At 42.8% G+C, this 24,599-nt stretch overlaps 1 protein-coding gene across 1 annotated transcript in view; it reads right to left on the bottom strand.

Moving 5' to 3' along the window:
• The window catches only part of LOC132824173 (sodium/hydrogen exchanger 10-like), a 393,707-nt gene that overhangs the window by 216,780 nt on the left and 152,328 nt on the right, over positions 1-24,599 (bottom strand). Inside the window, exon 16 of the mRNA XM_060838455.1 lies at positions 6,317-6,368. Coding sequence (XP_060694438.1) covers positions 6,317-6,368 — 52 coding nt within the window. The remainder of the gene's footprint in view (positions 1-6,316; positions 6,369-24,599) is intronic.

Here is a 24,599-nt window from a genome sequence, read left to right on the forward strand (position 1 = left end):
TTCCAACTTATCGAAAAGACAGGGAGGTGGGCAGAGGGGGTGGGGTAACCTTGCTAGTTAAGAATGAAATTAAATCTATGCCACTGAACGACATAGGGTCAGAGGATGTGAAGTCTATGTGAGTGCAGCAGAGGAAACACAAAGGCTAATAAAATCATAATGGGAGTTAGGTACAGACCTCCTAACAGTGGTCAGGACCAGACGTGCAAGATGTATCGAGAAATAGATAGGGCATGTCAAAGGCAAGGTCACGGTAATCATGGGGGAACTTCAGTATGCGGGTGGATTGGGTGAATAATGTTGTCGGTGGATCCAAAGAAAGGAATTCATGGAATGCTTACAGGATGCATTTTTGGAACAGCTTGTGATGGAGCCCACAAGGGAGCAGGCTATTCTGGATTTAGTGTTATGTATTGAGCCAAACTTTATAAATGATCTTAAAGTAAGAGAACACTTAGGAGGCAGCAATCTTAATATGGTAGAGTTCAGTCTGCAGTTTGAAAGAGAGAGGCAAAATCAGATGTAATGGCGTTACAGTTAAATAAAGGTAATTACAGGGGCATGAGAGAGGAACTGACAAAAATCAACTGGAAACAGAGCAACAATGGCAGGAGTTTCTGGGTGTAATTGAAGCCACAGTACAGAGGTTCATCCCAAAGAAAAGAAAGATTATCTGGGGGGGGGGGGGAAGGATTAGACATTCATGGCTGACAAAGGAAATCAGGAAATGTATCAAAGAAAAAGAGAGAGCCTGTAAAGTGGCCAAGAGCACTGGGAAATCAGAAGATTGGGAAGGCAACAAAAACAAACAGAGGACAACAAAGAGAGAAATGAGGAAGGAGAGGATCAAATATGAAGGTACACTAGTCAGTAATATTAGAAATGATAGTAAAAGTTTCTTTCAATACATAAGAAACAAACAAGAGGCAAAAGTAGACATTGGGCCGTTCAAAACTGATGCTGGAAGGCTAGTGATGGGAAATAAGGAAACAGCTGAAGAACTTAATAAATACTTTGCGTCAGTCTTCACAATGGAAGACATGAGTAATATCCCAACAATTAAGGAGAGTCATGGGGCAGAGTTGAGTATGGCAGTCATTACAAAAAAGAAAGTGCGAGAAAAGCTAAAAGGTCTAAAAATTGATAAATCTCCTGGCCCCGATGGCTTACATCCTAGAGTTCTGAGGGAGGTGGCTGAGGAAAAAGCATAGGCGTTGGTTGTGATCTTTCAAAGGTTACTGGAGTCAGGGAAAGTCCAAGATGATTGGAAAATCGCTGTTGTAACGCCCTTGTCCAAGAAAGGATCAAGACAAATGATGTAAAATTATAGGCCGATTAGCCTAACCTCAGTTGTTGGTAAAATTCTAGAATCCATTGTTAATGATGAGATTTCTAAATTCTTGCAAGTGCAGGGTCAGATGAGAGCAAGTTAGCGTGGATTTAGTAAAAGAAGGTTGTGCCTGACAAACCTGTTAGAATTCTATCTAGAGGTAATAAGTAGATTAGAGCAGGAAACCCAGTGGATGTCATTTATCTAGATTTCCAAAAGGCCTTTAATAAGGCGTTTTACCTGAATGCTCATGGTATTCGTAACAAAGGAAGGGAGGCTGCTAAGTAAGGTGAGGACCCATGGTGTTCGAGGTGAGCTACTGGCATGGATTGAGGATTGGCTGTCTAATAGAAGGCAGAGATTTGGGATAAAAGGTTCTTTTTTGGAATGGCAGCTGATGACAAGTGATGTCCCACAGGGTTCAGTGTTGGGGTTGCTGATCACTTTATGTATCCATGATCTGGATGAAGGGATTGGGGGCATTCTGGCAAAGTTTGCTGATGGTATGAAGTTAGGTGGACAGGCAGGTAGTACCGAGGAGGTGGGGAGGCTGCAGAAAGATTCAGACAGTTTAGGAGAGTGGTCCAGAAAATGGCTGATGAAATTCAATGTGAGCAAATGCGAGGTGTTGCACTTTGGGAAAAAGAATACAGGCATGGATTACTTTCTAAACGAGAAGAAAATTCATAAAGCCAAAGTACAAAGGGATCTGGGAGTGCTAGTCCAGGATTCTTTAAAGGTTAACTTGCAGGTTGACTCCGTGATAAAGAAAGTGAATGTAATGTTTCATTTATCTCAAGAGGGTTGGAATATAAAAACAGCAATGTGCTTCTGAGACTTTATACAGCTCTCGTTAGGCCCCATTTAGAATATTGTGTCCATACCTCTGGAAGGACATACTGGCACTGGAGTGTGTCCAGTGGAGATTCACAATGATGATCCCTGGAATGATAGATCCAACATATGACGAACGGCTGAGGATCTTCGGTTTGCATTCATTAAAGTTTAGAAGGTTGAGGAGTGTAAATATATATATATAAACACACTTAACTTACCTGGAAAACTAACTTGTCGGGCCGGGGGGGGGGCGTGTCCTCGGTTCGGAGGTCACGTGGTCCTCTGATAGTCGGGCATGAGGGCGTGTCCGCGGCTCGGAGGTCACGTGGTCCTCTGATTGTCTGGCTTGGGGGCATGTCCTCGACTCGGAGGTCACGTGGTCCTCTGATTGTCTGGCTTGGGGGCGTGTCCTCGACTCGGAGGTCACGTGATCAGCCGTTTCGCGCCCCGGAAGTGGGCGAGACTGCCGTTTCGTGCTCGAAAAGAGGCCGCATGGTGGTCCTTTGTCTTCGAAAAAGGGAAGGTCCCGTGAGGTCAAACAGCCGGAAATGCGAGGAGGCGGGGAATGGAATCGGAGCAACGGCCAATGAGAAGACAGTTGCACTTGAGTGATGGTATGATGTTTTGTATAGTATAAAAGACTGTGTTAGGGAGAGAGAGGGGTCTTTGTCTTTGTGAACTGACTGACTTAGTAGTTTGTCAGGGACGGAAAGGTTTAGACCCAGAGCTCTGTATACTTTATCCACTTATTGTTAGAATAAAACTAAAAGTGCAAGATCAAATATTTTTCCTTATTGCTTTATTTTAAAGAGCACGCAGGACTTGGCTCATACATAAAAGATAATAAGTTTGTAGGTTGAGCCAGAAAAGTCCACAGGAGAGATCTAATAGAAACTTACAAGATAATGCATGGCTTAGAAAGGGTGGACGCTGAGAAGTTGTTTCCGTTAGGCGGGGAGATTAGGGCCTGTGGGCACAGCCTTAAAATTAGAGGGAGACAATTTAGAACAGAAATGAGGAGACATTTCTTCAGCCAGAGAATGGTGGGCCTGTGGAATTCATTGCCACAGAGCGCAATGGAAGCCGGGAAATGAAATGTCTTCAAGGCAGAAATTGACAAATTCCTGATCTCACAAGGAATTAAGGGCTATGGGGAGAGTGCAGGTAAGTGGAGTTGAAATGTCCATCAGCCATGATTAAATCGCGGAGTGGACTTGGTGGGCTGAATGGCCTTACTTCCACTCCTATGTCTTATGGACCTGAAATGTTACCTATGATTTCTCTCCACAGATGCTGCCAGATCACATTTATTCAATCATTTATTTATTTTGTGGGATGTGGGTGTCACTCGCTGGCCAAGATTTATTGCCCATCCCTCGTTGTCCTTAAGAAGGTGGTGGTAAGCTGTCGCCTTGAATTGCTGCAATCCACCTGCTATGGGTAGACCTCCAATGCCATTCGGGAGGGAATACCAGGATTTTGACCCAGTGACAATGAAGGAATGGCAATATTTTTCCAAGTTAGGATGGTGAGTGTCTTGGAGGGGAACTTGAAGGTAAAGGTGTTCCCATATGTCCTTCTAGATGGAAGTGGTCATGGGTTTGGAAGATGCTCTCTGAGGACCTTTGGTGAGTTTCTGCAAGGCATCTTGTAGACAGTACATACTGCTGCTACTGAGAAATGGTGGAGGGAATGGCTGCTTACAGATGTGGTGCCAAGCTGGCTGCTTTGTCTTGGCTGCTGTGAAGCTTGAGTGTTGTTGAGGCTGTACTCATCCAGGCAAGTGGGGAGAATTTCATCACATTCCTGACGTGCCTTGTAAAGAGGGGATAGCCTCTGGGGAGTCAGGAGGTGAGTTACTCGCTGTAGTATTCCAAGCTTCTGACATTATCTCGTAGCCACTGAATATATATGGTGAGTCCAGTTGAGTTTCTTATTAATGATGACTTCCAGAATGTTGATAGTGGGGGATTCAGTGATGGTAACGCCATTGAATGTCAATGGGTGGTGACTAGATTATGTCTTGTTTGATGGCCATTGCCTGGCATTTGTGTGCCGCAAATGTTACTTGCCTTTTGTCAGCCCAAGCCTGGATACTGTCCAGATCTTGTTGCATTTGGACATGGACTGCTTCAGTGTCTGAAGAATCGCGAATGGGCTGAACATCATGCAATCATCAGCGAACATCCTCACTTCTGACCTTATAATGGAGGGAAAGTCATTAATGAAGCAGCTTAAGATGGTTGGGTCTAGGATACTACCCTGAGGAACTCTTGTAGAGATGTCCTGGAGCTGAGAGGACTGACCTCCAACAACTACGACCATCTTCATATGTATCAGGTATACATCTAACCAATGGAGAGTTTACCCCTTATACCCATTGATTCCAATTTTGCTAGGGCTCCTTGAAGCCACACTTGGTCGAACGCAGCCTTGATGTCAAAGGCTGTCACTCTCATCCCGCCTCTGGAATTTGTTCATGTTTGAGCCAAGGCTGTAATGAGGTCAGAAACTGAGTGGCCCTGGAGGAACCCAAACTGGGCATCACTGACCAGGTTACTGCTGAGCAAGTGCTGCTTGATAGCATTGTTGATCACTTTCCTGATGATCTAGAGTACACTGATGGGGTGGTAATTGGCTGGGTTGGATTTGCCCTGCTTTTTACGTGCGGGACATACTTGGGCCATTCTTTACATTGACGGGTAAATGCCAGCATAATAACTGTATAGGAACAGCTTGGCTAGGGAATCGACAAGTTCTGGAGCACAAGTCTTCATTACTATTGCCGGAATGTTGTCAGGGCCATAGTCTTTGCAGTATCCAGTGCTTCCAAATATTTCTTGATATCATGTGAAGTGAATCAATTTGCCTGAAGACTGCTATCTGTAATGCTGGGGTTCAGTGGAGGAAGCCAAAATGGATCATCTAGTCGGCATTTCTGCCGGAAGATTTCTGCAAAAGCTTCAGCCCTATCTTTTGCACTGATGTGCTGGGCTCTTCCATCATTGAGAATGGGGATTCTTGTGGAGCCCCTTCCCTCAGTGAGTTGTTTAATCTTCCACTACCATTCACAAGATGTGGCAGGACTGCAGAGCTTGAATCGGATCCATTGGTTATGGGATCGCTAAGCTCTATCATCTGCAGAGCTTTCCCAGAAATTTCAGCGTTTTTGTTCACTCAGAACTTACTCATAATCATAGCATTTTTAGAACTGGAACATATCTGTCAGTTAATAACTCAGTAGCATCTCATATTCCAATGATTATTGTATTGGGTACGTAACTTGGGAGTCTGCACACACAGACAAAAAAACATAGCAAAATGCAAAGTAACTTCTGCCCAAATTCACTATCAAAAAATTCCAACAATTGTGATTGAAAGACTTTGCTCTTCCTAAACTTCCCTTCCCAATATTTGGGTTCAACTCAACAGTAAGAACTATTGTGAATTTGTGGCCTGATATTCAATATTATCGAACTACTCAGTAAACACGTTGGCTCAGTGGTTAGTACTGCTGCCTCAGTGCCGAGGACCTGGTGGAGTTTGCACATTCTCTCTGTGTCTGTGTGGGTTTCCTCCCACATGCCAAAGATGTGCACGTCAGGTGAATTGGCCATGCTAAATTGCCTATAGTGTTTAGTGCATTAATCAGGGGTACTTTTAGGGAAGGGAAACGAGTCTGGGTGGGTTGGAGGGTCGGTGTAGTCTTGTTGGACCATATAGCCTGTTTCCACCCTATCGGCAATCTAATCTAAACACAAATTTTATAATATCCTCGTTTCCACTGGGGAAAAAAGGAGAAATTGGATAACGTTTGTGTATGAAAAGAAACTATGGCTCTTAACATAAGGAGATAGATCAGGTGAATGATTAAGCCATAAGTAGCTAATCCAATTGAAAATTTTGGTTAAAGATATAAGATCTAATTTTGCAGGTGGTACGTTTTCTCACCTACTATTAGTAAAAATGACCAAGTTCAAATGTATTAAATTAGCCTTTTCCTAACTTAGTAAATTACTATTTAATTTCCTTTCAGTTTCTTCTTTTACTTTATGTGACTCTGTCTCATTGAATATTAACTGATTGTAATCTATTGTAATGCATTTTTATCCATTACCATTATAATTTTACAACTGTCTGCTTACTCACCCAGTTCCTTAATCGCTTCTTGATGATTCCGCTCGACAATACTCCTCAGTTGCTTAAAAAAAAATTGTGGATTCAGTATGTCACAGTTAATGACTTCATGATTTTTTCTTCAATTTTCTCACATCTCTCTTCACAGTAAACACTCTAGCTGAGGTACAAGTATTTGGACATAGGAAGTTGGAGTGCCCCATGACCCACCTCATACCTTGTCCCCTTTACCAATTTGCCAAACAACCCCACTTACTGTACATATTTACCTTCTCTCATTATTTGCCAAGAGATTTTAGGACCTTCAAATTAAGTTTATTACTGAAAAATGGCAGATTGCATCATAAAAAGGGCATGTAGCTGCTGTGAAAATTTACTCTGCTGCTCCCTACATGATTTGCCAAACTGCATCTTCTGCAGTGAATTCTATATCAGAATTCAGACCCAAAAGGTCATAGGAAAGTAAGTAAGTAATGTTTTGTCTGATTTAATTCAAAAATAGGGATTTTCACCTATGGAAGATTTGTATCAATCCTTTCATCACAACTGGAACAAAATAGAAATTAAATGTTTTGAGCAAAGGGTGGATAGGACAAAGACAAAAAGGAAGGTCAGTGATAAGGTGAAAATCAGAAGAAATTGAATGACAGAAGAGTTAATGTTCGAGGCCAATGCAAATGATGATATGCCCAGAAATTAAAGAAAAAAAAAGGGATGGAGCATACGTACCTATGACCAAAAGAGAAATAAAATCAACAGGTGGAGAAAAGGAAACAAAATGGGGCAGTGGTTATAGCCTGCTATGTAAAATACAGCAGAAATTATAGACTGAAATTGCTGAACTCAATGTTGAGTCCAGAAGCTTTAAAATGTTTAATCAAAAGATGCGTTGTTCCTCAAGTTAATGTTGAGCTTCAGTGGAACGACACAGTCGCCTGCGGACAGAAATGTTAAGTGTTACAGCAAAGTGGAGAATTAACTTCAAAATTGATTTATTAGAGATCAGGAATCAATGTAGCTCCATGAGTGTAGAACTAACTGGAGAACGGGAATTGTTGGGTGCTAGAATAGTAACAGCAGGGTTACACGTGAGTTAAAGTTTATGGAGGGTAGAAAAACAGGACGCCATGGGAGGAGTCTGGAAATCACAAAAGCATGGGTGATAAATTCAGTCATAGATAGGCTAAAGCAGAAGCGGAAAAGAATGAAAATACGAAGTCTGAAGAATGCAGTCTTAAGGATTGAGAGATCATGAGAAAGGAGCACAGGAAAAGAAACACAGTAAAATAGCAGAAAAGGCTGTATGCACTGTTTCAGTCCAAGACTCATCAAGGACATAACAGAATCAATCAGAGTTGCAAACGAAAGCAGCCAATGTATGGCTTTGGAAAGCTGAATAAAAGTGGAGAAAATGAAGAAAAGTAACACTCTAGTCTAAAAACTGAAACATCCTCTATATGCAACAGACTTAATTCATGTAGTCAAGATATAAATTAAATTAAATTAAATCAGGATTCTGAATGAGAAAGTTGTCTTTGCAAAGCAATAGTGCCCTTAAGAGGAAAAAAGTCTCATTTTCTACATAACTGTCACAAATATCAGACTGCTTAGACAGAGAACAATGGATGGTGCCACTGGAGTTTGACAAACTGTAGATTTTTTACTTGAATGTTATCTCTAACTAAACATTATTCGCTATAAAATTTTCCTCTGGTTAGTTTTACACCAAGTTAAAATAAATACACTATATTCTATGAGGATTAAATATAAAAGATAAAGTCACCATCGATCCACGCTTGCGTTGCAGAAAGACAACAGTTGTGTTTTAACCTGAAAGTCACAACACTGTAAGCATGTGGTCAGATTGAGAAGGCAAGTCCTTCATGGTAGCTTCAGCAGGAGCAGAAATTGAACCCATATTATGGGTATTGCTCTCCAACCATCCAGCTAAATGAGCTAACCACCCTCAATGCACTAAATGTAACAAATGCAGGATTTTCTACACTTCAGTTAAAATATGCAAATTACTCCAAGTCACAAACCATTCAGTCTTTGGTTTGGCTTATGAAGGCCTCAAGAATGTGGATGTGGGGTGTTTATTTGTTTTAGAGGAGCTGAGTAAATGAACCTGCTCAATCTCCTCCCAAGTTCCCCACAAACACACCAGAAGCCAATCCTTAGCTGCTGAAATAAAGGACGCATTAAGTGCACTGGACACAGAATAACATCCCAGTTTTAGTCCTTTGGATTTCAATTCCAAAATTGAATCACACCTCTAGTCAAGCTCCTACAGCAGAACTCAAAAGGATGTCGCATAAAATATTGGTCAATCTGGGTACGTGCTGTCTTAGTGTGCATCAGTACAACAGAGGTGAAGGCAGGCCTCCCATGAGAGGATGGTAATGCTGCCAGGGATCTTTCTGTGTTGTGCCCTCCCTCCAGCACTGTATCTACGTCATGTCTCGTGGACCAGTGTCTTCAATAATTTTTAACTCCGATATCTAACTGCCCACTATTACATTAATTTTGGTATCCACAAACTTACTAACAATGACGCCTGTATTCTGAATCACATCGTTCAAATAAATGTTTAACAATGGTTCCATCACTGGCCACAGGCCTCCAGTCTGAAGAGCACTTCTACCACTCCCTCTGTCTCTACTGTCAAGCCAATTTTGTATCCATTTGGCTGGCTCTCCCTGATCCCATGTGATCAAACCTTACTAACTAAACAAATGTCAAAGGCCTTGCTGAAGTCACTATAGTCCACGTCTATTGCTCTGCCTTCATCTGTCTTCTTGGTCACCTCTTCAACAAACTCAAATCAAGTTTGAGAGACACTACTTTGTACACACAAAGCTGTGCTGACTATCCCTAATCAATCCTTGCCTTTCCAAATGCATGTAACTCCTGTCCCGCAGAATCCCTTCCAACAACATAACCACCACTGACATCAAGCTAATTGGTTTTGAGGTCTCTGGCTTTCCCTCGCAGCCTTTCTTAAATACCGGCACAACATTAACCACCTTCCATGCTCCTAGCTCATCACCCGTGGCTGTCAGTGATATAAATACCTCTAAGGGACCTGCAATTTCTTTACTAACTTCCCCCAATGTCCTGGGAGATACTTGATTAGTTCCCAGGGGTTTGTCCATCTTTTACACATTTTAAAACCTCCAGCACCTCCTGTTCTGTAATATGGTCCTTTTTGAAGACATCACTGTTTATTTTCCTGACTTCCCCAGAGTTTCTCCACAGTAAGTTCTGACATGAAATTTTCATTTAGGATCTCGCCCATCTCCTGTGGTTCCACACATGGATGGTCCCATTGATCTTTAAGGAGCCACACTGTGTCACCAGTTAATTTGTTGTTGTTAATATACTTGTAGAATCTCTTTGGATTTTCCTGAACCTTATCTGCCAAAGCTTTCTCAGATCCCCCTGTTTGCTTTTCAGTGTATTATGGCACCAGCAATGTTCTTCAAGTGATTGACTTAATCCAGCTGGCAATAAATGACATGTGCCCCCTTTTTCTTGACTAGAACCTCAATACCCCCAGTCATCCAGTGTTTCCTACTTGTGTTTGCATCGTCCTTCACAATAACACTAATTATGCTTCCCTCATGTCAGATGTCCGTTTACCTGCAGCTGGCTTCCACAAATCAACTTTTGAAAGGTCTTGACTAATACCTTCTGGATTGGGGCAAGGCCAATTTTGATCTTTAACTTGTAGACAAGGCCTATCCTTTTCCATAGCTATTTTCAAACTAATAGCATTGTGGTCACTTTGCAAAAGTGCTCCCCCACTAGCACCTCAGTCCCTTTCCCTACCTTGTTTCCAAGGGGAGGTCAGGTTTTGTCCCTTTCTCCAGTGGGGCCATTTACATATTGATTGAGGCAGTTTTCTTGAACACACTTCACAAATTTCTTCCATCCAAGCTCTGAACACTAGGGCAATCCCAGCCTAAGTTTGGAAAGTTAAAATCCCCGACCATTACATCCCTATCATTCCTACAAATATTGAGATCTCCCGACATATTTGCTGTTTAATTTCCTGCTGACTATTAGGGCCTGTAGTACAGTCATATCAAAGTGGTGACCATCCTAATTTCTCAGTTCTATTAATACAGCTTCACTGGGCAATCCCCAGGAATACCCTCTCTAAGTGCTGCAGCTATGTTTTCACGAATCAAAAACTCCACTCCCCCTCCTCTCTCACCTCCCCTTCCATCTTTCCTATAGCCTCTGTACCCTGGAACATTGAGCTGCCAGTCTTGTCCCTCCCTCAGCTGTGTTTCTGTAATACCTGTGGTATCCCAGTCCCATGTTCCCATCCTCTGCCATGAGTTCATCTGCCTTACCTGTCAGGCCGTTTACATGGAAATAAATGGAGCTTAATTGATCAGTTTTCCCTCACTGCCTGCTTTTGCACTTGCCTGCCTTGTCTATTTAAATTACTTTCTTCAAATTTTGTCCCAGCCTAAATGATCAGACTGTAGCCTGAGACCATCCACCTCACTGTGGACAACACCTTCACGTTTCATGTCATCTGCAAATCTACTAATGATACCATCTGCTTTCACATCTAGACATCAATGTACACGATAAACAACAATGGTTCCTGCACAGATCCCTGTGGTACACCCACTGGTGACAGACTTTCAATCATCAAAACAACCCTCCACCAACTGTGGATCCAATTTACCAACTTGCCTTGGATCCCATGGGTTCTTCCCTTCTGGACCAGCCTTCCATGTGGGACCTTGTCAAAGGCCTTAATAAAGTCCATGTAACCCACAGCATCTGCACTGCCATCATCAATATTTTTAGACATTTCAAAAACTCGAATGAATTCATCAGACAGGATCTCCCTCCACCAAATCCCTATTTGATTCCTGCCTTTCCAAATGTTGATTCATCCTGTCCCTCAGAATTGTTTTCAATAATTTCCCTCCCACTGCTGTCAGACTATCTGCTCTGTAATTACCTGGCCTATCACTCCTGCCCTTCTTGAACAAAGGAACCACATTAGCTATCCTCCAGTCATTCAGCACTTCACTTGTGACCAACAAAGTATTAAATATATCCACCAGGGCCCCAGCAATCTCCTCCCTTACCTCCCACAGCAGCCTAGGATACATTTTACTGGGCACTAGGGATTTTTCCACCTTTGTGCTTGTAAAAACATTTAATGTCTCCTCCTTATTATCTTAACATGATCTAGAACCTCACCATCCCAACTGAAATCCCCAGCTACAATGTCTTTTTCCTGTGTGAATACAGACAAGAAGTATTCATTTAAGACCTCACCTACTTCCTCTGGCTCCATACACAAATTGTCCCTTTGGTTTCTAATAGGCCCCTCACTTTAGCTGGGAATCCTCTTACTCTAACTATACTTATAAAATACCTTTTGTCTTTTTCTTAACATTATTTGCCAAGGATATCTCATGTTCGCCAAGGATATTTCATGGCCATTGTTTACCCTTCATTTTAAAGGACGCTGTTGCGCACTCTATACTTTTGAAGGGCTTTGCCTGGTTCTACTGCACTGTAGTTTCTTCATCAAACTCATGATATTGCTTGATTTCATCACTAGTATGCTGCCTTTACTATTCCCTTGTCATAAACATACTGGCCTTGAATTCTCACTGTATTTAAAATATTCCCACTTTCCAAATACAGACACAACTGCAGGTAGTTCCTCCCAGTCTATGTTTGCCAGATCCTGTCTCATGATAGCAGTACTGATATGAGACTTAGTTGTGAGGGGGACAGATAGAAGTGTCTGTGGCTGCAGAAGTGACCCCGGGATGGTGTGCTGCCTCTCGGATGCCAGGGTCAAGGATGTCTCTGAGCGGTTGCAGAACATTTTGAAGGGGGAGGGTGAACAGCCAGAGGTCATTGTGCATAATTCACATAGGTAGGCAAAGGGATGGGGCCCTGTGAAATGCGTAGAGCGAGTTTGGTAACAATTAAGAAGCAGGACTTCAAGGGTAGTGATCTCCAGATTATTACCAGTGCCTCGTGCCAGTGAGAATAGAAATAGCAAGATAGGCCTGACGAATGCATGGCTGAGGAGCTGGTGTAGGGGGCAGGATTTTTGGTTCTTTGATCATTGGGATCTCTTCTGGGATACAGGTGACCTAGACAAAGGCGACGGGTTGGACTTGCACCAGAGTGGCATCAGTATCTCTGTGGAGGAGAGTTTCTGATGTTACCCAGGAGGGTTTAAACTATTTTGGCAGGGGGCTGTGACTCTGAATAAGAGAGGGACCATGGACCAATCAGGGAAAAATACATCTACCATTGAGACCAAGTTTACTATTCAGGATATCCAGGGTCACATAAAGGAGGGGAAAAGGCCTCTGGTTTAAAGTGTATTTATTTCAACGCACGAGGCCTGACTGGTAAGGCAGATGAGCTCACAGCATGGATTGGCTGTGGGGACTGGGATACTATAGCCAGAACAGAAACACAGCTGAGAAAACGACAAGACTGATAGCTCAGCGTTCCAGGATACAGAACGTAGAGGTGTGACAGAAGGACAAGTAAGTGAGGAGAGGGAGTTATCTTTTTGATCAGAGAGGACATAACAGTGCTTAGAAAGGATTCTCTTAAGGGGTCATCAAATGAGGCCACAGAAACAAAAAGGGATGGTCACTTTGGAACTGTATTATAGGCCTCCAAATAGTCAACAGGTACAAGAGAACAGATGTGTAGCGAGATTGCAGATACCTACATGAATAATAAAGTGGTATGGATTGGAAATTTCAATTTTCCCTTTATTGACTGGGCCACCCAGAGCGTAAAAGGCCCTTACGGATGGGATCTGTCAAATGTGTCCAAGAAGGTTTCCTCAATCAATATGTAGAGGGCCCTATTCTACTCAGGTGGGTGCAACACTGGACATCCCCGTAAAAAAACAAAGTCAGGCAAGTGACTTAAGTGTCAGTCGGAGAGCACTTTGGGTCCAGTGACCATACCTGTCTTGGTTTTAACATTATCTATAGTTAAAGATCGGACAGGTCCACAGGTTAAGGTGCGGAACTGGAGCAGGGCCAATTTTGGGGCCATTAGGCAGGATCGAGCAGAGTTTGATTGGGTGAAGTTAAAAATCACAAAACACCAAGTTGTAGTTCAACAGGTTAATTTGGAAGCGCTGGTGATCACTCCAAAAGTTGAAAGACTTAATCTAAGTTTGTTTAATACAACATTCCATGACACTGCATTCCTGTTGCTATAAATTCTGTGTCTTATGTGTTTCACAGGGAGAGAGGACCATAGAGCCACAGGAGGTTGCAGAAATATGGAGAGCTGTAGGGCCTACAGGAGTTCATGGAGATGGGGAGGTTGGGAGGGATGGCACAGTTTGCAGGGATAAAGATGATCATAGGATGGGGTGGTTTACACAGACAGGGAGTGTTTTAGGTGAATGGAGCAGATTACAGAGATAAAGTGGGTTGAATAGACTGGAAGAACAAACAGATATATGGAGGGTAGTTGTGACTGAAGTTGTTTATAGATATAGAAAGGCTTAGGTTCTGTAGGTTATTTTGATATGGAGGATGTGTAGTCTGACAGATTTTCCAGGAGATAAGGACAGCAATTTTGGTTGGAGACAGTTTCACAGATAAGGAAGCATTCGTAACCTCCTCCAGTTTGGTCAAAGTGGGAAGGGCTGTAGGGGAGGGTGACGTTTACACAGAAGGAGGTAAGAGCTGGAGAAGGTTATGGAGGTGAGTAGATCGACAGAGAGATTGGTGAAGCTTACACTGACAGAGTAAGTGATTGTGACAGGAAGATGTTACACAGACAGTGAGTCTGGTAGGAACTGGATCGGCATTGAGTGGGTTCCATAGATCGGGAGTGCTGGAGAGACCTGAGAGGCTTGTCGGGGCTCAAAAGACTGATCGTGTCTTTTGGGCTGGAAGAGGTTAAGTAGATATGGATAGCATAAAGCCTACTTGCTTTTCCCTTCACCCTAACAGGGACATATGGCTTGGATTCTTGATATCGCACTTTTAAAAGTCTCCCATTTGCCAGTCATTTATTTTCCTTCAAACAGACTCACCCAATCAATGGTAGTCATGATTTGGAGGAGCCAGTGTTTTACTGGGGTTGGCAAAGTTAAAAATCACACAACACCAGGTTATAGTCCAACAGGTTTACTTGGAAGCACCAGCTTTCGAAGCGCTGAATCTTTATCATAAGACACAATATTCCAAGTGTGGTCTAACCAGGCCCCTGTGGAGCTGCAGCATAGCTTCACAGCTCTTAAACTCAATTACCCTGCTAATAAAAGCCAAAATATCATCCACCTTCTTAACAACCTGATCAACTTGGGTGGCAACTTTGAGGTGTCTATGGACATGGACCCCAAGATCCCCCTCTTCCTCCACATTGCCAAGAATCCTGCCTTTAACTCTGAAAAGGTTTTCTGCAGAATCCTTCAATCTTAAACGCTCCCTATCTTGGTAATTTCCTCCAGTCGCAATCTCCCGCAGATTGTCTGGACTGGCACCTCACTCTCTTTACACCACCTAGCTTTACATCAGCCCAAAGAGATTGGTTAAAGGTAGAAATTTGCTTCTGAGCCTTTGACATTCCAGTGAGTAACTCTGCTTTGATCTTCCTGATGTGGCCCTAGCGGTTTCCAAGAGGGGTGTGGGATATGTTTACTTTCCTAGCTATAAAAGGGGGCTTTCCCCAAACCTGTTCCACTTTTCCTGGAACATTATAGTCCTCAGATGGATATTCAGCTTCTGCACCATTTCCACTCAGTGAGCATGTGGTCCTTCTTCAAATTTGCTGGTAAGTAGATTTCTAGCTCTACCTGTTATCTGTCATCACTTCCTGTTTTTTCCTCGCCATGTTATATGACTATTGGTCCAACTCCAGAATTCGTTTTAAACTCTTTGGGTTCTGTTTTGATTCTGCGCCACAACAGGATCGCTCTCTGACTGTTAACTATTTTTTTTCACATCAATCTGTTCAAAGATATTATTACACATCTCAAGAACAGGTAGGGCTTGAACCCACATCTTCTTGTTTAGAGGTAGGGATACTATCACTGCACTGTGAAAACTCCTTGGGTCTACACTGTTATCTTGATCAACCTGCTCAGGTATGTTATTACAATTCTATGGTGCAGGTGGGCTTGAATCTGGGCAATATCCAGCTTGACTGACAAGAGGCAAGTGACATTCATACAAGAAAATGGCAGGTAATGACCATCTCCAATATAGACAATCTAACCACTGTCCCTTGACATTCAACAGTGTTACCATCGGTGAATCACTCACTATCAACATCTTGGGGGCTACCATTGACCAGAAACTCAAATGGACTTGCACATACAAATGCAGTGGCTACAAGAGCAGGTCAGAGACTAGGAATACTGTGGCAAGTATGTCGCTTCTGAATCCCCATAGCTTGTCCATTGCCTACTAGGCATGTTAGGAGTGTGGTGAAATACTCCCCACTTGCCTGGACAGGTACATGGGAACACATTCACTTTCAAGTTCCCCTCCAAGCCACTCACTCAATATCAAATGGTGATGGTTAAATTCTCTGTTGTTGGAAATCGTTATTACCTGGAACTTAGGTGGTGAAAATATTGTTTAGTATTTGTCACTCTAAATCTAGATATTGACCAGGTTTTGCTGCATTTGAACATGGACTGTTAAAAGGAGCTTCTTAATAATAAGTACATTCAAATGTGACCTTCATTCTTCATTGAACCAGTTATTACTGGAAGGTTATTCTGTATTTTCCATCGTGAAGACAGCAAAATACGTGTTCATTTTATGCATTATTTCTTTTTTATCGACTAGTTATTTCTCACTTTGACCCTAAAGGTCAAATGCTGACTTTGTACACACCTTTTCTTTTTAAATACCTGTAGAAATTCTTGTTGTCTGTTTTTACATGTATAGCTAGCTTCTTCTCAAACCCTAATTCTCCTCCATTCTTTAGATTCTGTCCAATCATCCAATCCATAAGTTATCCTTGCATCATTTTAGGATTTTCATTGTTGGATGTTTTTCTAAACTACTTTGTAAACTGCAAATGGAGGTGCTCCCCTCAATATACTCAATGCATTTATTTTGAGTATTCTGAAATGTTCCCTTAAATATCTGCCACTACTTCTGTATTCATCAATTCTTTGGCTGAGTATCCTAGTTCATATTAGCTAGTTTAGCTTTTCTGCTGATATAGTTGTCTTTATGTCATTTTAGAAAACTAGTCCTAGATCCATTTTTCTCCTTTCTAAACTGGATGTAAAATTCACTAATATTATGGTTGTTGATAGCTAGGGGAGCCTTTGTTCAGAGCTCATTATTTAATGTTGCGCCGACCTGTCATACCAATCTGAAGCCCATCTAATCTACTTTATTCCATGTACGTCCATATGCTTGTCCAATGATGACTTAAATGTACTTAAAGTTGGCTTATCTACTACCATTGCAGACAAAGCATTCCATACCCTTACTACTCACTGAGTAAAGAAACTACCTCTGACATCTGTCCGATGTCTATCACCCCTCAATTTAAAGCTTTGCCCCCTCGTGCTTGCTGTCACCATTCTTGGAAAAAGGCTTTCCCTGCCCACCCTATATAACCCTCTGATTATCTTATATGTCTCTATTAAGTCACCTCTCAACCTTCTTCTCTCTAACGAAAACAGCCTCAAGTCCCTCAGCCTTTCCTCGTAAGACCTTTCCTTCATACCAGGCAACGTCCTAGTAAATCTCCTCTGCACCCTTTCCATAGCTTCCACATCCTTCTTATAATGCAGTGACCAGAACTGTACACAAAACCCCAAGTGCGGCCTCACCAGAGTTTTGTACAGCTGCAGCATAACCTCATGATTCCAGAACTCAATCCCTCTATTAATAAAAGCTGAAACACTGTATCCTTTAACAACCCTGTCAACCTGGGTGGCAACTTTCAGGGATCTGTGTACATGGACACCGAGATCTCTCTGCTCATCGACATTACCAAGAATCTTACCATTAGCCCGGTACTTTGCATTCCGGTTACTCTAACCAAAGTGAATCACCTCACACTTGTCCGCATTAAACTCCATTTGTCACCTCTCAGCCCAGGCTCTGCAGCTTATCTATGTCTCTCTATAACCTACAACATCCTTTCTCACTATCCACAACTCCATCGACCTTCGTGTCGTCTGCAAATTTACTGCCGCACCCTTCTACACCCTCATCCAGATTGTTTATAAAAATGACGATCAGCAGTGGACCCAACATCAACCCTTGCAGTACACCACTAATAACTGGACTCCAGGATGAACATTTCCCATCAACCACCACCCTCTGTCTTCTTTCAGCAAACTCCTATATCTCCCACAATCCCATTCCTCCGCATTTTGTACAATAGCCTACTGTGGGGAACCTTATTGAATGCCTTGCTGAAATCCATATACACCACATCAACCGGTTTACTCTCATCTACCTGTTTGGTCACCTTCTCAAAAGAACTCAATAAGGTTTGTGAGGTACGACCTACCCTTCACAAAACCGTGCTGACTATCCCTAATCAAATTATTCTTTTCTAGATGACTATAAATCCTACCTCTTATAACCTTTTCCAACACTTTACCAACAACTGAAGTAAGGCTCATTGGTCTATAATTACCAGGATTGTCTCTACTCCCCTTCTTGAACAGGGGAACCACATTTGCTATCCTCCAGTCTTCTGGCACTATTCCTGTAGACAATGACGATTTAAAGATCAATGCCAAAGACTCAGCAATCTCCTCCCTGGCTTCCCAGAGGATCCTAGGATAAATCCCATCCGGCCTAGGGGACTTACCTCATTTTCACACTCTGCAGGATTTCTAATACTTCTTCCTTGTGAACCTCAATCCCACCTAGTCTAGTAGCCTGTATCTCAGTATTCTCCTCAGTATCTTGCTATACATATTCTTTTCTTCCCAGCCTCATTTTCAAGTATTCATCATTCCAACAGCAATAACGCTCACCAGCAACCTAGATCCTTTTGGATCCCCTTTGTCAATCACCCTTCCTTTAGAGACCTTCCCTACAGCTTCAGCAATCAGTCAATTCCTCACACTAATGCTCTGCCCTCTCTCAATATGGAAAGAGAAATAATGCAAAAAAAGGGAGACATGTCGGTGCTGTAATTGACCATTATGGAGGAGGGAGTTTTAGAGTGGCAGAATGTCACCATTACAGGTCAGTGTCAATGCAGAGTGGAGTTGTCCAGAGTTAAAGGGGAGGTGATGGACTAATGGTATTATTGCTAGACTCTTAGTCTGGAGTCCCAGGCAATGTTCTGGGGACCCAGGTTCAAATCCTGCGATGACAGTGTAATGTGAATTCAAAAATCATGAAACAATTGTCAGGAAAAACCCTCTGGTTCACTAATGTCCTTTCAGGAAGGAAACTGCCACCTTTACTTGGTCAAGTCTACATGTGACTCCAAACCCACAGCAATGTATTTTTGACACATAACTGCCCTCTAGGCAATCAGGGATGGCTAATAAATGCTGGCCTGGACAGGGATGCCCACATATCATGCATGAAAAGAAGTCCTCAAGGGGTGCATCTTTCTGAAGAGACACTGTCTGTCGTATGATCTGATACCACACAGAGTGTGGATTCAATGCAGATTGGTTGTGAGATAGGAATACCTCAAACTGGACTTTCTGAAGAAAGTAAAATAAAACAAATCCTACAGACAATAACAGCCAAGCCTCAATACAAAACATAAAGAGGGAGGCAACAGAGCAAGGACTTAATTTCAAACATTGCAACATCACAACAGAACTAATACCATTAAAAGGATTGGAATTTGGGACATTATCATAGCAGTGATGCAGAATAATTGCTGTCATATAATCCAATTAGAAAATTAAGGAGGCACACATATCAGCTTTAGAGCTATTGTTCCTTGCCTGTGGGCTTGTTTTTCACTGGGGAAATAACATCAACACTAAGTGGGTATGTCTGGAGCTGGGCATGTAATGGACTAAAAGGACTGAGAAACAGACTAAAAGCACTGAAAAGGGTAGGATGGCCTCAGGAAATGTTTGGGGTATTGGAAATGTTTGAGGCGCTCCTCCAACCGCCACCAAGACAGAACCCCACTGGTTCTCACCTACCACCCCACCAACCTGCACATACAACGTATCATCCGCCGCCATTTCCGCCACCTCCAAACGGACCCCACCACCAAGGATATATTTCCCTCCCCTCCCCTATCAGCGTTCCGCAAGGACCACTCCCTTCGTGACTCCCTTGTCAGATCCACACCCCCCACCAACCCAACCTCCACCCCCGGCACCATCCCCTGCAACCGCAGGAAATGTAAAACTTGCACCCACACCTCCACACTCACTTCCCTCCAAGGCCCCAAGGGATCCTTCCATATCCGCCACAAGTTCACCTGTACCTCCACACACATCATCTATTGCATCCGCTGCACCCGATGTGGCCTCCTCTATATTGGGGAGACAGGCCGCTTACTTGCGGAACGCTTCAGAGAACACCTCTGGGCCGCCCGAACCAACCAACCCAATCACCCCGTGGCTCAACACTTTAACTCCCCCTCCCACTCCACCGAGGACATGCAAGTCCTTGGACTCCTCCACCGGCAGAACACAACTACACGACGGCTGGAGGAGGAGCGCCTCATCTTCCGCCTGGGAACCCTCCAACCACAAGGTATGAATTCAGATTTCTCCAGCTTCCTCATTTCCCCTCCCCCCACCTTGTCTCAGTCGGTTCCCTCAACTCAGCACCGCCCTCCTAACCTGCAATCCTCTTCCTGACCTCTCCGCCCCCACCCCACTCCGGCCTATCACCCTCACCTTGACCTCCTTCCACCTATCCCACCTCCATCGCCCCTCCCCCTAGTCCCTCCTCCCTACCTTTTATCTCAGCCTGCTTGGCTCTCTCTCTCTTATTCCTGATGAAGGGCTTATGCTCGAAACGTCGAATTCTCTATTCCTGAGATGCTGCCTAACCTGCTGTGCTTTGACCAGCAACACATTTGCAGCTGTGATCTCCAGCATCTGCAGACCTCATTTTTTACTCGTATTTCAGTAAACACAGTCATAAATGGGATAAGATTGAAGAGTTTCTCATGGCAGCCAAGGAGGGAGAGGTCAGAAGTGGTCAGCCTGGCTTGCAGACCTACAGATCCCACAGACAAAGTGCACAGAGAATTATGATCAGCCAAATCAGAGGGGTATAAGCGCAGAGAGCTTAAAGTGATTTAAAGTATAACAACTAAATCTGGCAAAGATGGTTAGACCTGAATCAAGTCAGATTTGAGGCAGAAACTTGGTCTTTTGCTTGATTTTTTTCAAAGATTTTCATCATAAATCATAGATTGTGTATGGTTTGGGCGAGAACCACAGTTATTCAAGCAGGGACTTAAGTCAGTCAAACCAATCTAGATGATGTGTGGTGTCATTTATACAAACTTAGAGGCGTTTGTACCAAGGTGTTATGTAGTTTGTGTCAATATAACTTGGACCTTCATAAAATCCTGAAGTTGAAAACCATCCGTTAGGGGAGAAGGGAGCAGGACCTCTTACAATATGAGTTTAAAACAATGCCTTCAAACTGAGACTGCAAAGTAAAACTATTGATTTTACATACTAAATATTGCTAAATGTGATAGTCATAGATACACCAGCCACTGATTCCTTAGTTATATCAGGCAAGAATTAATTTATCTTCTGTGTGTTCATTTCCACATGTTGTTAAGACTTTCTCATTCTCGAGTATTGTCACTCCACACTGTTCTATTTATGCTTAGTGATGTGCAGCTGTGACATCATCACAATGTTTTTCCAGGGTTCTGAAGTTCTTTCAAACACATTCTACCAGCATAAATACCTAGCTTAGTAGGTCCAAATTCGCAACTAGATAGGGTTTACATGGTGAGGAACACATTACATGAACAAGGGGTAGAGATTGGGACAGCAGTGTAAACCCCTTTATGAAGCATATCTCCATCTTTAGTTTTAGTCTGTAACGGCAGCTCTACCTTAGCTTCAGACCCTCTGGTACAGCCATATTTTTCCTTCCTGCTCCCAAGATCGAGTCTGCCCCACACAGATACTTCAAAAACTCCAAAATCTGGTGGAAGTCCACAATGGATATCTCATGTTGCAGAGCAGGAGAAGGAACCACCACCTCATTGACAGTAAGGTAAACTGGCCCAAGTAGTGTCTGAGGCACTTGAAACATTTATCACAACATTGCTGTTCAAATCAGTGAGTTCGGACTGAAAGAACTGTGGCTGTCAATGCAACTTTCATTGTGTCAGGCCATAGACTTGCTATTTTAACCCATTGTATAACTGACATCAAGATAGTTTCAACCTTTAATGCACTTCTGCTGTATATTAGCCTTCTCTAACTTGTTGAGTTTCATACAGAGCACATCTTTGAAGAAGTTTCAGGGTTTATATTCGCAGTGTATTAGTTTGTTTATTCCACAATGTGAACTTTTCGGAAAGAGAGATTTCCTGCTCTTTACTGCTTTTTAAAAATTATTTCAACTTGTCACCATGGGGTTTCTCACTGGAGATAAACAAAGACGTTAACTGTGATGGGGGAGCTTTGGTTATGAGGAGAGTTTGGAAATGTTCTGACTTTTTCTTCAACAGAGGAGGAAAGCTCAGTGGTAACCTAATAAAAGGTTTTTTACAATATAAGGTTTTGATCGAGTAGATAAAGGTTATTCCTGTTGGAAAGTTCATTAATTAACACAAGATCACCATAGATTTAACAAAACAGATCAGTGGCAAAAGATCCATAAGATAGGTGAGTATCACATTAATCTCACACCATTGGCACAAACCTGTTGCCTGTATGACAAACAGACTACATGTGCATCATCAAATGGCTGTGTCTGAAAGCAGAAGGGGCCCTTACTTTAGTCAAGGAAGGTTACTGTTAGTCAGGGAGTGCTGGTACAGTAAGTGGTGGGCAATGTCCAATCTCAGTCTAGAGAGTGGAGCAAGGTCAGTCCTTCAGTGCAAAACACTCATGGATTTCCACATTATCATTCAGATGCAGGAAGATTGGTCAAGGGTCTAGTCAGTTGTCAGTCACGGCTCTCTCTATGTTGGTTAACGGGGTAGTGCATGGTCAATCCTGTGGGTTAGTGAATTAGTGTCATAGGTAGGTACCAGAGACGCTTCAGCAGTAGGAAGGTTGGGGGCGCACAAAACTGAGAATTGCAGGCAGCTGCCTGGAATATAGAGGGTACAAGGACAGTGAAGGGGGTAAATCTGATATACAAGGAGGGAAGCATGATTTGACATGAAGTGCTAATGGTGGTGGGGTGGGGGAATGATAGACAGCCACTATCAAGGATTACTTCAATGGGGTGCATGTGACCAAGCTGCAGCGAAGGGGCTCAAATGGTATCGAAGAAAATATGGGTGTCAGTTGGATGTGGAGAGTTCAATAGAACTGACACTATGCAGATAGCTAATGCAAGACATCCCAGGGTGTTCAGGGGCATGGAACCGATTGTCCACCTGAACTGTTAGTATAATGTAAAGATCCTTATATGCGATGATGTCTTGCATCTGTAATGTGGGGCTGGGAAGGGATCAGCGTTGATGCAACAATTATTCTTGTTTTTAGCTGCTGCTTTACCAGCGATGAATTCATCATCATCAAAGTGTCAAATTGAATCAACAGATAGTCCTCCCTGTCAAAATGCACCATGTGCCACTGAATGAAGGAGTATGTTCTGCCTTCGGTCTTTAGTAATGCAACTGCTGACTGTTTTCATTGTTTTGTTTGTTCCACATCCCATACAGGGACACTGCCAATGTGGCTGTTGGATTCAACCGCAGCAGATGTGATCATTGCTGTTGCTGCAACACCAAATTTGTGCAAAAAAATGGGATGGCATGGTGGCTCAGTGCTTAGCACTGCTGCCACACAGCATCAAGGACCCAGGTCCGATTCCACCCTCGGGCAACAGTCTGTGTGAGTGTGCACATTCTCCCAGTGTCTGTGGGTGCTCTGGTTTCCTCCCACAGGCAAAATATATGCAGATTGTGTGGAATGGCCGTGCTAAATTGTCCAGGGAGGTGCAGGCCAGGTGGGTTAGCCATGGGAAATGAAAAGTTTACACGGATGGGGTGGGTCTGGGTGGAATGTTCCTCGATGGGTTGGTATGGACTCGAATGGCCTGCTTTAAACTGTAAGGATTCTACGAAATGAAAGAGGAATAGATGTGCCAGGAAGCTGAAGAGCAGCAGCAGCAACCTTCAGTGGAACCTGAACAGCCTCCACATGAAGAGCTCACTGCAAAAGGATGTATCAGAGACATGTAGGGCCAGAGTCTTTCATCTTTAATATCATGTTGTCTAGATGAGCAAGGCATGTATCAACACAGGCTGAGAATATCCCATGTTGAACCATGCCTTCCTGTTGAAGCAAGATCTGTGACCTAAAGGAGTACCTTAACCCAGTGGCCATCAAGGTGACAGCTGTCTTTAATTTTCATATGACTGACTTATTCCAAGAACCTACTGGGGATCTCTTATCATTTTGACAACATATCTGGGTGCATGCCTATTATGCTGAGAAAGCCATACCATAATGCAACTCAGTTCATCAATAAAAAAGGATCCTATTCCTTTAAGTGCAAGTGATCTGTGATCACCAGAATAATTTCTTAAAGATTTAGTACATTCTTAATATACTGGGAGCTGCCACAATTCCTACAACTTTGAGAATGCTGATGCTCCTGCTGCATCATGAGGATGATCACTATGTGACTTTACTGTTTTCTTTAAAATCTAGATACGTTTGCCCTTCTACCTCATTCAGTTTATTTTCTAGGATGCAGATGACATATTTTTCCTCTCAGTGTATCACTACACATGATTCTATGCTGAATTTTATTTGCTATTTAACTGCCTGGTCTACAGGTTTTCGAATCTCTTTTCCTCATATGTTTCATTCTTAGTATCAGATTTTTAGACTTTGTAAGGTACTTAGCAGATACCATGAGCTGAATTTTGATGTGCAGCTATATATGGGTTTGTGAGCAGGTTAAAATCTAGGAATTGACAGCATGTTGGAAAACTTACTTCCACATATAACTGCAGGGCATTATGACGCATAGAAGCGAACATTTTGGAAGATTCAGAATGTCAGTTTCAATGTGTTAATTCAGATTTACACCAAGAATATAACTTTTACAATTTATCTTTGGATCCATAGGTTTCCAAGACTTTCTAGAACTTGCCAAAGGAATGTGTGGACACT

This window comes from Hemiscyllium ocellatum, chromosome 18, assembly GCF_020745735.1.
Source record: "Hemiscyllium ocellatum isolate sHemOce1 chromosome 18, sHemOce1.pat.X.cur, whole genome shotgun sequence".
Taxonomy (NCBI): Eukaryota; Metazoa; Chordata; class Chondrichthyes; order Orectolobiformes; family Hemiscylliidae; genus Hemiscyllium; species Hemiscyllium ocellatum.